The 14,976-nt window shown below is 49.6% G+C and overlaps 9 protein-coding genes across 9 annotated transcripts; 7 read left to right on the top strand and 2 right to left on the bottom strand.

Annotated features, from left to right (window-relative positions):
- Positions 1 to 669: 669 nt before the first annotated feature.
- Positions 670 to 1,410, top strand: TbgDal_X7490 (hypothetical protein, conserved; the record flags this gene model as incomplete). The annotated part of the gene is made up of 1 exon (XM_011779622.1): positions 670 to 1,410. One exon carries the CDS (start codon positions 670 to 672, stop codon positions 1,408 to 1,410), a length of 741 nt encoding a protein of 246 aa, XP_011777924.1.
- A 449-nt stretch (positions 1,411 to 1,859) lies between these two features.
- Positions 1,860 to 3,713, top strand: TbgDal_X7480 (hypothetical protein, conserved; the record flags this gene model as incomplete). The annotated part of the gene is made up of 1 exon (XM_011779621.1): positions 1,860 to 3,713. One exon carries the CDS (start codon positions 1,860 to 1,862, stop codon positions 3,711 to 3,713), a length of 1,854 nt encoding a protein of 617 aa, XP_011777923.1.
- Positions 3,714 to 4,549: 836 nt separating this feature from the next.
- TbgDal_X7470 (hypothetical protein, conserved) lies at positions 4,550 to 6,055 on the top strand (the record flags this gene model as incomplete). The annotated part of the gene is made up of 1 exon (XM_011779620.1): positions 4,550 to 6,055. The coding sequence occupies one exon, from the start codon at positions 4,550 to 4,552 to the stop codon at positions 6,053 to 6,055; it is 1,506 nt and encodes a 501-aa protein (XP_011777922.1).
- A 518-nt stretch (positions 6,056 to 6,573) lies between these two features.
- TbgDal_X7460 (tRNA pseudouridine synthase A, putative) lies at positions 6,574 to 8,640 on the top strand (the record flags this gene model as incomplete). The annotated part of the gene is made up of 1 exon (XM_011779619.1): positions 6,574 to 8,640. The coding sequence occupies one exon, from the start codon at positions 6,574 to 6,576 to the stop codon at positions 8,638 to 8,640; it is 2,067 nt and encodes a 688-aa protein (XP_011777921.1).
- A 519-nt stretch (positions 8,641 to 9,159) lies between these two features.
- On the top strand, positions 9,160 to 10,092 carry TbgDal_X7450 (proteasome beta 5 subunit, putative; the record flags this gene model as incomplete). Its single annotated transcript, XM_011779618.1, has 1 exon — positions 9,160 to 10,092. One exon carries the CDS (start codon positions 9,160 to 9,162, stop codon positions 10,090 to 10,092), a length of 933 nt encoding a protein of 310 aa, XP_011777920.1.
- Positions 10,093 to 10,571: 479 nt separating this feature from the next.
- TbgDal_X7440 (predicted zinc finger protein) lies at positions 10,572 to 10,994 on the top strand (the record flags this gene model as incomplete). The annotated part of the gene is made up of 1 exon (XM_011779617.1): positions 10,572 to 10,994. One exon carries the CDS (start codon positions 10,572 to 10,574, stop codon positions 10,992 to 10,994), a length of 423 nt encoding a protein of 140 aa, XP_011777919.1.
- Positions 10,995 to 11,095: 101 nt separating this feature from the next.
- On the bottom strand, positions 11,096 to 11,530 carry TbgDal_X7430 (hypothetical protein, unlikely; the record flags this gene model as incomplete). The annotated part of the gene is made up of 1 exon (XM_011779616.1): positions 11,096 to 11,530. The coding sequence occupies one exon, from the start codon at positions 11,528 to 11,530 to the stop codon at positions 11,096 to 11,098; it is 435 nt and encodes a 144-aa protein (XP_011777918.1).
- Positions 11,531 to 12,216: 686 nt separating this feature from the next.
- On the top strand, positions 12,217 to 12,858 carry TbgDal_X7420 (universal minicircle sequence binding protein,putative; the record flags this gene model as incomplete). The annotated part of the gene is given in 3 exon segments (XM_011779615.1): positions 12,217 to 12,309; positions 12,308 to 12,415; positions 12,415 to 12,858. Coding segments are annotated over 3 exon segments (645 nt in total).
- Positions 12,859 to 14,264: 1,406 nt separating this feature from the next.
- Positions 14,265 to 14,759, bottom strand: TbgDal_X7410 (hypothetical protein, unlikely; the record flags this gene model as incomplete). Its single annotated transcript, XM_011779614.1, has 1 exon — positions 14,265 to 14,759. The coding sequence occupies one exon, from the start codon at positions 14,757 to 14,759 to the stop codon at positions 14,265 to 14,267; it is 495 nt and encodes a 164-aa protein (XP_011777916.1).
- Between the last annotated feature and the right edge of the window lie 217 nt (positions 14,760 to 14,976).

Here is a 14,976-nt window from a genome sequence, read left to right as displayed (position 1 = left end):
ACACACCCCTTACTTATGATTCTCCTTTTTTTCTTTTTTGAGAAATATATACACATCTTCATATATATATATATATATATATATATATGTTCAAGGAGTGATGTAATACATCAAAAAAAAATGAAGAAAAAGGTAAATGAAATAAGGGAGAAAGAAGAGGTTTAGTAACTGTTGCATTTATATATATTTAACGTGACCGGTGTTCTTTCCACTGCTTAGAAGTAAGGACGAAGGTCAACTTCCTTTCCTGTCCCTTTTATACGCGCCTACACGCTCACACATAAATATAAAAAGAAGAATATATTTATATATGCCCACTCGTGTTTGTATTTCAAATGCGACGAATATATTTACCTTTGAGGAATTACGGGTAGATAGGACTCTTACTATCATTACTGTTGTTGTTGTCGTTACTTTTTGTAACAATGTTGTTGCTGTCGGCGCTCATTCACTCGCGTACAAAGAAGCGGAAACTGTGTACAGAGGTGGCACAGTTTGGCGTCGCAAAGCATCCTCTGTTCTGCTTACAAGCTTATTTTGTATGCGTTTGTGTATGTATTGTCTCCTCGTCACGGTGCACTTTTTTCTTTTTTAGTTTTTGTCACTTCTTCCAGCCGTTTCTTTGCGGTTGTTGTCACCTTCACCGGGACACTGCAGGTGCCGCTGTTGATGGCCTCTGTGGAACCTGATGGTGTAGGGAACTTAAGCAGAAAGCAGCCCTCCATCCACGAAATATGTGAGGCTGCTGTAGATGAGGTCCTTGCAAATGTTAATACCGTGCAGTATCTGATCAAAAGCATAGAAGAAATTAGCAACACCCCATTCCGTCGTGAGCGAATAAAGTGCGTTCCCCAACTCGACAGCGGCGGTGTTGCCAATGCATCTTGGGCTGGTGGCAGCAACACCATGGCAGATGGCACCTCAGCGGCAGGGTACATGTGGCGTCGGGCACGCAGGGATTGCGAAAAGGGGGACATTTTACTTATCGAGCAACATGTTGTGCTGGATAAGGCAACTGAGAACGACAGCATTGTACCCGGGGCGAAAACTTGCACTGCAGTTGAGCGGAATCTCAGACACGAGCTGATCCATGCCTTTGACGACGCGCGAGGCATTATTGAAGCCTCGGATTGTATGCACCAGGCATGCAGTGAAGTACGCGCTGCCAGGCTGAGTGGTGACTGTTTTGTCGGGGAGGAGATGCGTCGCGGGCGGTTTGATCTCCTGAGTGGTGGTATACAGTGTGTTCGTCGTCGTGCTATTACAGCTGTGGAAAAAAACCCATTATGCCGTGGTTTCTCGGAGCGCGCCGTAGAGCGCATCTTCAAACAGTGTTACTCAGACTACGAGCCATTTGCCGCACCCTTGTATTCCATGGGGAGTTACGGTGACGAGAAGTTCGAGTTGTAGTTTTGTGGCGTCTTTCCGAGGACGTAAGAAAGACGCCGCAGCAGAGCTTGTCTGTTTCTCACACGGACACGGGTTGGCAAGGAAATGGCGTCATAGCGGTTCTTTCGCTAATGTTGCTTTTGGAAAAAAAAACATATATGGCGAAGGAGAAGAACTAAGACTTGAGGCCTTCTTCACATTACAATTACTCCACACTCTAACTAATTATCATTATTATGTACTTTGGTCCCCACTGCCTCATTGTTGTTTGCTTCCGGAGTTGCTTTTACGTATTGCTACCTTTCTCATCCCCCCTTTAAATGGAGGCTGTCGCGCTGTGTCTGTGCGCAGCCACCGCCTCAAGGCTAAGTCGCTTTTGCTTCAACGCTCTCAGAGCGCATATATATATATATATCAAAGAAGAAAAGCAATCAGTGTAGCGAACATACCTTGTCCGCAGCAGGTGCCAAATGAATCGGGGTAAGGGGGGTGGGTCAGCAAAAAAACTACGGCTACCGCCCTTGCAGCAGCGTGGGACGAGTTCGCAACGCTTACCACAGGAGTCGCGCAGGAAGACTACATCTAAAGAGCGGACAATCTCTACCGGGTCGATGAGTCAGCAACGCGGCAGTATGCGCGGTCGGCCAGGAAGCGCAACTAGCCGTTCTGGTCCGCAGGGGAGGACGCTTAGTAGTGATACTTCAACGCGTCGCAGCTCCGTGTGGGGTACAGGGTCAAGGAGACCCACTTCCTGCTTTACCGCAGACCGGCTTACGTACCCTACGGGAAGCCGTGGGACAACATCAAAGAGTGGTGGAAACACATCGAACTCGCGCCTGCATCGTGTGGCAATGGAGGTGTCAGTGAGTCGTCTCCAGCGTTGGTTCCGCGTGACGCTGCTGCGAAGACTTGTAGATTCTCCTGACGCATTGGCTTCTCGGATTGAGAAGCGGTATACCTGGGAGCACCGGCTATGGAAGTTGCGCACACGCATTGCTAAACGCATTATTGTCGAAGCTTGCACCGCGTACGCATTGTCTCTTGACCTGAAAGGGAAGGAAGAGGGTAGGGTTGCAGAGCACAATGCAGTGATGGTGATGACGTTCCTTCGCGCACTTGAAAGTTTGCGTCTGAAATGGAGGAAGCAGCAAGAAGTGTTTAAGCACGCAGTTAGCATTATTGAGAGAGCGTGGATACGGTGCAACACACGCACTAACCCGATGCAAACATCCCGCGAGAGGAAGTTGATTCGGCTTTTAATGGACGAGGAAAGTATTGAGAGGCGAGAACTTGTCAGGCGACGCTTACTTTTTGTGATCAATTGCCACCAGTTGTGTTACAATGATCCGTTGGTACTGGAGACGTGCCTTTCAGCGAAAACGCTTCACATATCTGAAAATCTGTTCACTAACAACACCACTGATGAGAAATCATGGTGTGGACCTGCGACTCTGCAGGAGGAGGCTTCCACTGATGGAACCAAAGAGAGGCAAGTGCTCTCGCATTCGTTGTCCTTGTGGACGCGCTCTTCCCACTGCTCAAGTATTTTAAAGAGTATGACCAATTTAACCATGGCTGGCTACATGGACGAATGTGGCAAGGGAAAGGAGGAGAAGAATTACGCATGGGTGAATTTAGCCGATACCGAAAACCCTTCTGAAGGACCATATCGAAGACGTGCAAATGCTTGCTTTGTTACAGCCATTCTCCTGGAGAAGGGCCACCTGACGTTCCCCGAATCTATGGGCGCCGGCCAATCTGGGTTGGATCCCAGGCCAGATTTAGCTAGTGGATCTGCCCCTGTCCAGTGTAGGGCACGTATTCAAGACACAGAGAAAGCATTGGAAAAAGTGGAGGTGCGTTTCGTTAGAGAGGGCCCTCTGTCTTTGCGGGAGCCTCTTCATTCACTTTCAATATTCAAGGAGTTCCGCGTGCTCATGAATTCGCGCAGGAAGCAGAATTCTAGAGAGCAAACCAAGGCGTTTATTTTGGGTCCCAACGTCACGTTAGACAATTTGCATTATCTTTACCCAGTTTATCGAAAAGCTAAGAAGGGAAAGGATCTGAAACCGCTTTCACACCTGAGTGTCACCTCAGATGCTATGGGAGAAGAGTGGTCAAAACTCCTATACGTGGCATGGACTGAAGAGTGTCTGTCGCGGCCCCCATCACACTCCTTCGCATGGCTCTCCCTCGCTAGACCCGAAAGCTCCAGAAGTTACCACAGGAGACCCTTTCACACTGGCATCTGTGAGGATTCCAATCACCCCTTGCATGACCTCCTAGTTGGCACGGGGGGGGAAACAGCGGTCCTTGAAGACTAACTTGATGAGTGTTAGTTTTTATGACGATGAGTCGGACAAACAGCAGCAGAATGCGGATCCGTATGTGGACCATGAAAAGATTCGTTACGAGGTTGAGCGTCTGTTGATTCAGGAGTACCGGCGCCGTAAATGTATCGAAGAAACGCATAAAGCAGGTATCCACACGATCGAGGGCATGATTGCAAGGGAGCGGGGCACCGCCTTTTCGTCTGTAAAAAAGCCTTCTAGCGCCCCCGTTGGTCGTGGCATGTCGACAACATTCCTTCGGCTATTGCGTGAATCTGGTAGGGTATAGCATGTGGTACAGTGGGCGGTCGTCTTTTCGACATGTCGCTTTTGCTTTTCTCGAGTGTGTTTCACTTCCACGCTTGTGTAGTCGGTGTTGTTTCTATGCTCGGGTTATTTTATCAGGTTCCACCCGCGAAGGACGGTGTTTGTGCCTTTTCACCTCCTGGTGCTTTGTGCCTTCTTAATGGTTCTTTTTCGGGCTGTTTGTATAAATCCGGAGTATGTGGTGGGTGCTTCTACATGTACTGTTTTGTATATTTTCAGATTTTAGCGCGAGGGGTCATGTTACTGGTGGACAGCGGATGTTCAGGATGGTGATCTTTATCGCCGCAGACCGCTCACCGCACTATTGTGCATGTGTGCACGGTGGGTTTGACGGGATCTATCACATTATCGTACCGCCGGTGTTCCTACCCTCTACACTCAAGCCCTCGTGTGGATGTCTTCAACAACAATCGCTTTCTGATTCTTTCTAGTGGCTGACTCGAGACCCTTCACAATAGTTATGGAGATGTACTTAAACTCGGGTGACTCGCGCGTTTCATTACATGTACAAAAGGGCATGTTGTGCCGCCTTTTTCTATTTCCCTGTTGTATTTGTCTGTATCCTCCTCTTCCGATATACAAAGCTCTTTTTGCCCCTGTCGCAGTCTACCGCCTTTTTTCGCATTAACTTCTCTCCGCCATATTGTTCTGCTCTGGAGGCTGTAGCTGCTGCTACATCTGCGTGGGCGCTAAGGTGGCAAATGCAGCCGGTAAGGACGTCCGTCCGAAACTTTATAGCTAGTGGTTTCCCTTCCAAGAAACTACGTTATGCACGCCTGGTGGACGTTGAGGAGTGCGCTTCCCGACCACAGTTCCAGAAGCTGTTGCAAAGCTACCTTTCAGATTTTTTCGCCAAGTCGCATGAGAATGGAAACACAGGTTCATCGCCGTGGTTCACCGCCGTGCCGCCGAGCCTCCGCAACAGTGTGGAGGAGACGGTGAACTATCTGGGCATGTTGGTTGCAATAGACTTCAGGCACTGGGGGGAGGATCCCCCCGACGCCACCCCTACGGGATCTCGCGTAGAGAATATCTGCGGCTTCTACGCCGAGTTACCCGGAGGCAGCGCAGAAACAAGCGACTCGGTAAGTTACGGGGGAAAACGGCTGATTCGTGGTTCTATGGCGATGGTTCATCTACTGTGCAGGGCAGTGGAGGTTTACCATTTGAATTGGCATTGTCCACAATTCCTGCAACAGTTCGCAACCACTGAAGACGCTATGGAGGCGCTGGAACGCTGCTTCCTTGGCTACAGGGAGGATGGACACACATCCATGTGGATGCCCGCTGCCAGGGAACGCGTTGAGTTGCTCTTGTCGCTTTCCCGCAGTCTAGTGGAAAAGGACACCTCCTTTTTCAAAATGCTGTGCCTCAGCGAGGGTTATTTGTACCACCCCATATTCCCGCACTTGGGGTTTGTCGAAATGTTGGTTGAGCTGCACCCCCGCTACTACGATGTCTGTGTGCTAAGGGGTGAAGTTGGCGGTGGCAAGGACTCAGACCAGGGCGACGAGATTGTAATACCAATGCTTAAATTAGCTCAGCTCACCGTTATGGCCATTGAGGAGGCGGTGTCGGCGATGGATACTGTGGCTGCTAACACGCCAAATGTTACCGAGGCTCCCTTTCCTTTTAGTGGGGCTCAGGGTGTCTTTAAGGACAAGCACCATCTTACTGTGTGTTGCGACTACCAATTGCCGAAAGCCCTTCGTTCTCTCGGTTTAGTGGAGTATGACTCATACTTGGCGTCATTAGTGGACACTGGTGTTTTATTAGCGGCTGGGGGTGTGGAGGAGTGTTGCATCCGCGTTGCTGCACTTGTAGCATCAGACTTACTGTTGGACTACCTTCGTAGTTCCTGTGCTTGCACCACTGGTAGGGAATGGAGCCCGGAGAGTACGTCGAGAGTCTGGGATGCGCCCGCACTTGACTGTATGCTCTGGTGGATTGGTAGACATTACGTCGATTCCGCTGTTAAACACCACTTATGCCGCACCATTATGTACTAGTGCCCCAGGCGAACTCTGAATGTGCGAAAGATAGGAAGGGGGTTAGTTTGAGAGACGGAACTTACGTGGGTAATGCAGCAGCCAGGGGGAAAGGTAGCTGCATATCGGTTGGTCATTTCATTGTTTGTTGCCTGCTGCGACTCATTTTCTGGCGGCGCTTATCTTTGTGTTATTTATGATTAACAATAATTGTTAGTGGTTCTTCGTTTCATCTTTTTGCCCCTCCCACTTGGATTATTGTGCTCCTTTACCCCTTCGTTTGTATACTGCCGTGCTCTGCATTGTCACGTCGTCGAATGATGTGGTTCCGCAGTGCCGAGCGTTGTGTCCGAGGGAGGAGGGGGGGGGATAAAACGTCATCGTCAGTAGTGTGCTTTATTCCCGTGGTACTGCGCAGTATGAATAAAACACCTCGTAAGAATGACTTTGTGGCGCTTCCCCTTATCGGTGCATGACCGCTTTCTTCCTTCGCATTGCGGTTTCTGCCCTATAGGCGAGGTTGATAGGTGTTGTAGTGAATGCGCCGTGTCAGTCTGCCACTGCTCGTCGTACTGCCGTGCGTTCAGCGGCGACCGGTCAACAGCACTGGTAGTAAGGAGCGAAAGGTAAAACATTGGTTTCCTAAGAAGAAAGGTGTATCTTCGTCGGCAGCGGCCCTGCAGCGAAGTGTGGACGTAGCAGATGCGGAGAAACTTCAGGATGTGGAGCGACACTTCCCGGTTGCCATGTCACACATTAAGAAGGCCCCAACCACCCGTTACTCGGCAGATGAGCGGAGAAAGCAAACGTGGAAGGATATCACACGCACCAGGAATGTTGACGGGTACGCCCCTCCAAGGGAGGAAAAAGGCGCTGCACCATCATTCTTCGATGAAGGGAGTTTCGACATACGTAGCGATGTGAAAAGACAATCAGAATGTCTGCAGTGGAGAGGTTCACCCTCTGACAGCCGCACACGGCTAAACGCTTTATCGCCCGATGTGCTTCAGTTGTCCGGCGCGAACCCCAAAGATCACGGCTTTGCCGTTGCAGAAGAAAGTAACGTCTCCCCAGCCGACCCCACAATTGAGCCGGAACAGGGGGAAGGTAATGCGTACGGTGATACCCCTGTGCAGCTTACGGATATGTTGAAGGAGAGGTTGATGGAACTTAAGGCAGAGAAACTTCGTGAAGATCGAAACGACACGTATCTTCCCTCTAGGCTAAAACTGCTTTCAGATTCGGAGGTGCAAAGAAGGCTGAAAAAAAACGTTCCTCGGTGCGACGTATTGGATGCTAAGGATCTAAGTTCATTTGGTGGTCAAGCTGACACTTTGGCAGACCTTTTTCCTGACGGATCTCATGACGGTTCACCAAGCGGTGAAGAAATAGCGATGCCCTCAACAGATCCGTGGAAGGATGGAGAGGTGCTGTCCCCAGCCGCAGGAAAAATTATTCACAGTTCAGCCGATTTAGTACCCGGCGGCTCACTCCATGATCCGGTAAGTGATTTTTCACGGAGGCTTACGAGTCAAGGGGAGGGCAAGTTGGTTTCATCGGGTGGTTCCGTTCATCTTCTTCGGTGCTTACCACGTGCGGGGTTTTGTAGCCGCCGCGAAGCGCTTGCGGTAATTGCCAGTGGTCAGGTACGTGTCGATAATGTGGTGGAAAGGAATCCATTCCGTCTTGTTCGAGCCGAGAATAATATTCATGTGGCGTCTCACAGTGGGCGCCTTCGGTTTGCGCCACCAAGGCTGTGGATGTACCATAAGCCGGCACACGTTATTGTATCTAGGAATGACGTGGCTGGTCGAGCATTATTTACGAAGCATGCCCGGATACTTGGTATGGATCACCTTGTCCCCGTTGGGTCTCTTCCTATGCGAGCCCACGGGCTGCTGCTTCTTACAAACGACGGGGAGCTTTCCCGTTTCCTCGAAAACCCGAAATGCATGATCCAGCAGACTTACCTACTGCGTGTACGACCAGCGGTGGACCCTGTCCTGGCACACAAGCTAAACTTTCAGGGCATTACAATCAATGGCAAACAGTACAAGAACATGGAATTTTTTGTGAATCCGGCGATGAAGTCACGTTTCTCACTGAAGGTAAAGGTGCGCGGCGAGGTAATGCCTGTGGCACACCTCATGCAGCACCTGGGTCGCACGGTAGAGCGAGGTGGCCGCATTTCATTTGGGCCATTCTCACTCTCAGGACTTCCTGTAGGGTCGCTGCGTGAGGTGACAGTTCCCCCATATTATACCCGGCACACTGGCGCCGTTTGGAAGGAGTTCGTGGAGCGTGACTGGCCGTTTTTCCGACGTCAGCGCGTGTCCCGTCTCCGTCGCCTCGCCAGATACCGTGAGCTCACTCCACGCGAACTGGAGGAATTGGATGGCTTCACGTATGAGGAGGTGAAGGATGCCCTGAGCTTTGACTCGCAGGAGCTGAAAACAGCTGCTGATGAGTGGCTTGATCGTGTTTCTATTCGACCCCAGACAGGAGACACGCCGTTGCCGGATGATTTTGCTGGCGACCATGTAGACGGCAACTGCGAGGTTCCTGCCGAGGAGGGAATTATCGAAGACATCACGGCCGCTGTTTAATTTCATTTTAGTCACCTTCTGTTGTAAGTTTTAAAAAGAATTGTTTGTATGCGTGTATTCACTGTCTGCTCTATTTTTTGACATTATGCGCATGGCTCTCTCCTTAGCCATTTCCCTGTCTCACTGTCATGTGCCTCAGTGTAGCGGGGTGGTGTGAATGCGCACATTCACTTCTGTATCGTAGCTGTGCGTTGAGAGAGCGAGTGGAGGAGGTTTGTTGGACTTAATTTTGTCGGTTCCAGTGTGGGTTTAATGCGGGGTTTGACTTGCCCTTTCACATGTTCGTTCACACATTGGATATTTTTTCCTCTTTGCCTCGGTGTACGACCTTAAGAATGCCCTTCACTCTCCCTTTTTCAAACTGTGAAGAAGAATAAGCAGTTAAACAAGCAAACAAACGAGCAGGTAAGCGTGAGGGTTGTGCGACATTGAAGGAAACCCACGTGTATACAGACATACGTGCCTATCCTTAGGTGTACATATTGATTCGCTACACCACGAAAGAAACGGTTGGGGGTGATGTTGGCAGATTTTGAAAGTGTTCTCCGCTCGGAGTTCTCCCTGAAGGATTGCCCTCGCATCGGTCCTTTCACTTGGCATAACATTCCCGGTGTAAACGATGCAGCTGAAGATGGATCTGCTCTAGGTTTGAATAATCCCCTTGGAGTGAGTGCTGATCGCACGGACGATTTCAGCGTGATGCCCTACAGTGGAGAAGAACTTACGAGGGATCCGCTTTGCACAAGCAACTGCATCAACTCTGACAGACGCATATGGAAACTCATGTTACCGTGTCCAGTGCCGCGCAGTGTTCCTAAACTTGACATGAAAAAAGGCACCACAACACTGGGGTTTCACTTTGACGGTGGGATAATTATTGCCGTTGACTCCCGTGCCTCATCCGGCCAGTATATTTCTTCTCAAACGGTTATGAAGGTACTGGAGATAAACGAATATCTTCTTGGTACGATGGCTGGTGGTGCAGCAGATTGCCAGTACTGGGAGCGCGTTCTCGGCATGGAGTGCCGCCTGTGGGAGCTACGTAACAACTGTCGTATCTCTGTAGCAGCCGCAAGCAAGATTCTGGCAAATATAACCTACCAATACCGCAACCACGGGCTATCTATGGGAACAATGGTGGCTGGTTGGGATCAGTTTGGGCCGTCCCTTTATTACGTGGACGACAAGGGCACGCGTGTAAAGCATGAAATTTTTAGTGTGGGATCCGGTTCCATTTATGCCTATGGTGTGCTTGACCAGGGCTACCGGAAGAACCTCACTGTTGAGGAGGCATGTGACCTGGCGCGCCGCTCAATCTTCCACGCGACGTATCGTGACGGTGCCTCTGGTGGCATTGTGACTGTTTATCATGTTCACCCGAAAGGATGGACTCAGATATCGCGGGATGACCAAACCAAACTGTATGACCGTTATTCTTCTCAGAGTGCATAGGACACGACTCGTGAGGAGATGTCTGTGGGTCGTCGGTGTAGAAAGGGGGAGTTTTCGAGGCAACCAGGAGGGAGTATAGGGAGGAAAATAGTACCCTAATGGGATGTTTTGTGTGTGGAAGGGGGTGGGGTGAATAAGCGGTGCCGTGAAGAAATGAAAGGAGCTGCAAGTCGGAAGGCACTTCCCCACACGACTGTTCCTGCGTTGATGAGAGGTGCATCTTATCACCGAATGCTTTCGCAGAACGTCCCTGACTCCCATTTTTAAGGCCTCATCTGACTATGTGTTGAAGAAAATTTCATTCGCCCCCGAGGGCGACCCACCGCCACCGGCGCACTCCTGCTTATCGTTTTTACTGTGGTCGCGCTGCCATACTACATCTTACACCGTTTCCACTCACTTTTGGCGTAATATCCCTCTAAGAACCTAGTTTTTCTTAAGTTTCCTAAACCCCAATACGCCGATTTCGAGACAGTATCATGGCTGATAACATGCAGATGTCAAACGCCCGCACATGCTATAATTGCGGTCAGCCTGGCCACATGAGCCGTGAGTGCCCCAATGCGCGCTCTGGCGGAAACATGGGCGGTGGCCGCTCATGCTACAACTGCGGTCAACCTGACCACATCAGCCGTGACTGCCCCAATGCACGCACCGGTGGAAATATGGGCGGTGGACGCTCATGCTACAACTGCGGTCGCCCCGGTCACATCAGCCGCGACTGCCCCAATGCGCGCTCTGGTGGAAATATGGGTGGTGGCCGTGCGTGCTACCACTGTCAACAGGAGGGTCATATTGCCCGTGAGTGCCCGAATGCCCCTGCTGACGCTGCTGCTGGCGGTCGCGCGTGCTTCAACTGTGGCCAACCCGGTCACCTCAGCCGTGCCTGCCCTGTGAAATAAGGTAACTGATAGTAAAGGAGGGGTGCCGATGTACCGTCCGTCCTCGCAATGTGAACACGCGACGCCTACCTATACTTTCGCCATAAAGCGGTGCCATCTCACTACTCTTCTCCGATTTGACTGTACTTATATATTTGTGGAGTCTGTGGGATCCGTAATAAAGAAACAATAATCTGGGAGTGTGAAGAGACTCTCTTTTTTCTCCTTTTTTTACTTATTTTTTTTGTTTTGGATGGGCGCAAGAGGAGTACTCGAGAATGGAATGAGAGGAAGGTAGATCGTAACATCACTTTGTTAGCGTTGGCAAAGAGTTTTAAGAAATAAATAAGGGAAGGAAAGAGAAAGTATAAGAAAAAATAACTAATGAAAGGAAAGAGGGACAGGAGGTAAGAATTTCTTGGAGGGCCGAAGAACGTAGTGGTAGAAAGCGAGGGTGAGGTATCCTCGGTATAAATAAAAAGAAAGGTAAGAAGACGGAGAGAGGAAAGGAAATTTACAAACATGAACGAAAAAAAGGATTTTTTTTTTTCACACATGGGGGCCTGTGTTTCTTGAAATGGGGGTTTCCCATTTCTCTTATCACGGCAACCTCTTTGTAATTACTGAGGACCATGCTGAAATAACTTCGGATGTGTCGAGTGTTGCATTTCCTCGTTAGCGGGCACTTTCATCCTTCTATGTATTACCGATGCAGTACAGTGTTCCTTTTCCCTTTTCCCCCTTTCTTTTTGTGTTAGTGAAGAGGAAAGAGGGCAAATTCATAAGGTACCATTCATGGCTGACTTGGGGATCGTATAGGTTTGTAGTTCACGCCGCGTTAATTTGCCTGCCTCTGAGGGCATGCAGACGATGCCGACGACAGCCACCACGTGCTCCATGTGATGTGCGTCGACCCAGTGGAAGTCAGGGGATGTCCTTCGAGTGGGTAATTTTCAACCGATGGGGAGGCATCCGCGTAAGAGTGTAGTCGGGGAGTGTGCCTCTGTCCTTTCCCCAAGGAACCCCCTCAATTGTGTGCATAAAGAAAACGTGACAATTCTTTAAGCGGCGAGGAGAGCATCCACTTTATCATCCTTTCTTTGTACCGTTGCTAATTTGTACGTGCGTAGCTTCTGCACCATTCTACATTATTCCGTTTCTGTCCCCTTTCACCTCCACATCCTTCTGGAGAACTAGCTTTCCTCAAGTTTTTAAAACACTTTCAGCCAACTTTGCAAGAACAATGGCGGACGAAGCTTCCACTGCTAAAAGGCACCGCGCTGAGGGCGGAAATAACTGCCACCGGTGCGGTCAGCCCGGCCACTTTGCGAGGGAATGTCCGAACGTTCCCCCAGGGGCAATGGGGCGACCGTGCCTGCTACACCTGTGGCCAACCCGACCACTTAAGTCGTGATTGCCCCAGCAACCGCGGACTGCACCCATGGGTGGTGGACGCGCCTGTTACAATTGCGGTCAACCCGGTCATTTCAGCCGCGAGTGTCCCAACATGCGTGGTGGCCCGATGGGTGGCGCTCCGATGGGTGGTGGACGCGCCTGTTACAATTGCGGTCAACCCGGTCATTTCAGCCGCGAGTGTCCCAACATGCGTGGTGGCCCGATGGGTGGCGCTCCGATGGGTGGTGGACGCGCCTGTTACAATTGCGGTCAACCCGGTCATTTCAGCCGCGAGTGTCCCAACATGCGTGGCGGAAATATGGGTGGTGGCCGTGCGTGCTACCACTGTCAACAGGAGGGTCATATTGCCCGTGAGTGCCCGAATGCCCCCGCTGACGCTGCTGCTGGCGGTGCTGCTGCTGGTGGTGGACGCGCCTGCTTCAACTGTGGCCAACCCGGTCACCTCAGCCGTGCCTGCCCTGTGAAATAAGGTAACTGATAGTAAAGGAGGGGTGCCGATGTACCGTCCGTCCTCGCAATGTGAACACGCGACGCCTACCTATACTTTCGCCATAAAGCGGTGCCATCTCACTACTCTTCTCCGATTTGACTGTACTTATATATTTGTGGAGTCTGTGAGTTCCGTAATAAAGAAACAATAATTTGTGCTTTTCATTTTGTTTTTGTTGTGGGTAGTGGTCGTAGTGTAAACAGATGGTGGATGACACATTACAGCATTCCAGTTTTGTAAGTTGTTAGGATGTAAGGATTTTACTGTAGTGCTACAACGTCTGAGCTTCACTAAACGTGTAAAATGGATGGAAAAGAGAGGAGGAAGTGGGGGAGGAAATAGTAAAATAAACCACATTAGGAGACGAAACGGAAAAAAAAGCAAAAAAAAAGCAAAAAAAGTAAAAAAATTAAAAGGGGGGAAATAACGTTATAATGCTCTCCAATATCATGATCGTTGGAGGGGGGCGTAAGGTGAGTGGGGGACATCAAAATACTCCCCTACGTCGCGTCCCGTAATTCTATCGTTTTCGTGAAAAATGAGAGGTGTCTACCCACTTCGCTCGTGGTTCCCTTAAGGGTTTTGTCTCCATTACTGGGCACATTCTTTTGTTATTTATTTTTTACTTTTTCTCTCCTCCTTTGGAGACATATTGAAACGTCTCCAACCCTCCATATTTTATCACCCCATAAATGGCACGCGTAAGTTCTTGTGTTTGTTACTTTCCGCGTTTGTCTGTTTGCGTGTGGTTGCCGGTACAGGTTGTGGCTGAGCGTACCATCACGGGATGAAGCGGAGGAGCAATCATGAGTTTACGTCTTTGCGTGTTTTTCTCTTCGCTGGTGACCACTCGAAGAATTTGCGTACCTACTTTGATATACGGGTCACGTAGCGATTGACAAGCAGGAAAAGTGTGGGGATGGGATAAGGAGGAAATATGGAGTGTGAAGGAGTGGGAGGAAAATTGCCGGTAAATACATTTGGATGTGGGTGGGAGGAGGGGAGTGATAAAAGGGACAGGTGAGGGCGTTATGTTGAATAGAGCGGAGAGGAGGGATGGAAAAGTCAAAGGAGTGGAGAGTCAAGAATGGTGAAACGGCAATGAGAAGAGGTGTGCGCTGCTGGAAGGCAACAGGACCACTTGGAGAGGTGAATGCGATACTTCAAAAGTGTGCACATCGATGAGCAAAGGCAGTTTATGCCCCGTGGAGGAGACTTCCTCTTATGTGGATGGGTATTCAATTTGCCTGCTCTTTTCTTCCTTTTTTGCATATTCAAGCACTTCTTTCTTTCCTTCCCTCTTTCTGTGCATGTCCACTCGTGTTGGCGCGCGGGTTCGTTTCACCCTTACTTGGACGATCTGCAAGCGCAACACCAGTGGGTTCTCACCAACTACCTATATCAAATAAAAAAATGAAAGTAGGAAACGAAAACACAGAAAACAGGAGATTCAGATATGCACATATCAAACTAAAGAAAATCTCGAAAGCGAAAAGGGCAATGTAAGATTTTTGTTGTTGTTTTTCGCAATACAAAGAAGAGACAAAACGAAACAACGCAAAAACGCTGCCCATTTTCTTTAACTGTCCATATGTCGAGTGCTTGTACGCTTCGAGCATAGCACCGCATGCTTGCCTTATCTTTGCGCGTGCTTGCTTCTGCCGCTTTGTGTGTTGGCGCATTTTTTTCTCTTTCTTTCCTTTTTTGTCCTGTTTCTTTTCCCTTTCTTTTTTCCTTTGCCTCTTCCATTCTCGGGTTCCTTGAACTGTTTTTTTTTTCGTTATTGACCTCCCAGAAGCCGTTCGGTCTTTTCGTTTACTTCGTTTTTCTAATTTTTCTTCGTTACTCATTATGACTGTTCCCCAAGGTTTCCACACCATTCGCTCGTTCGTTTCATTTCATCCCTCTCTTTTCCATATTTTCCCGCTGCCGTTGCCGTTGATTCGGTCTGATAACTCACGGAAGGGCGGTGGCCGTTGGGATGGGAAAAGGGGAGGGGATGGATATTTGCGGCAGTTTTATTGCGCACAGTTGCTGTTATACATCAACTGATGTGTAATTCTGTTATTTACGATTATCATTATTATTGTTTGGTGG

This window comes from Trypanosoma brucei, chromosome 10 (genome assembly GCF_000210295.1).
Source record: "Trypanosoma brucei gambiense DAL972 chromosome 10, complete sequence".
NCBI classification, from domain to species: domain Eukaryota; phylum Euglenozoa; class Kinetoplastea; order Trypanosomatida; family Trypanosomatidae; genus Trypanosoma; species Trypanosoma brucei.
The sequence above is the reverse complement of the archived record's forward strand: the minus strand, read 5'-3'. Positions and strand labels throughout refer to the sequence as shown.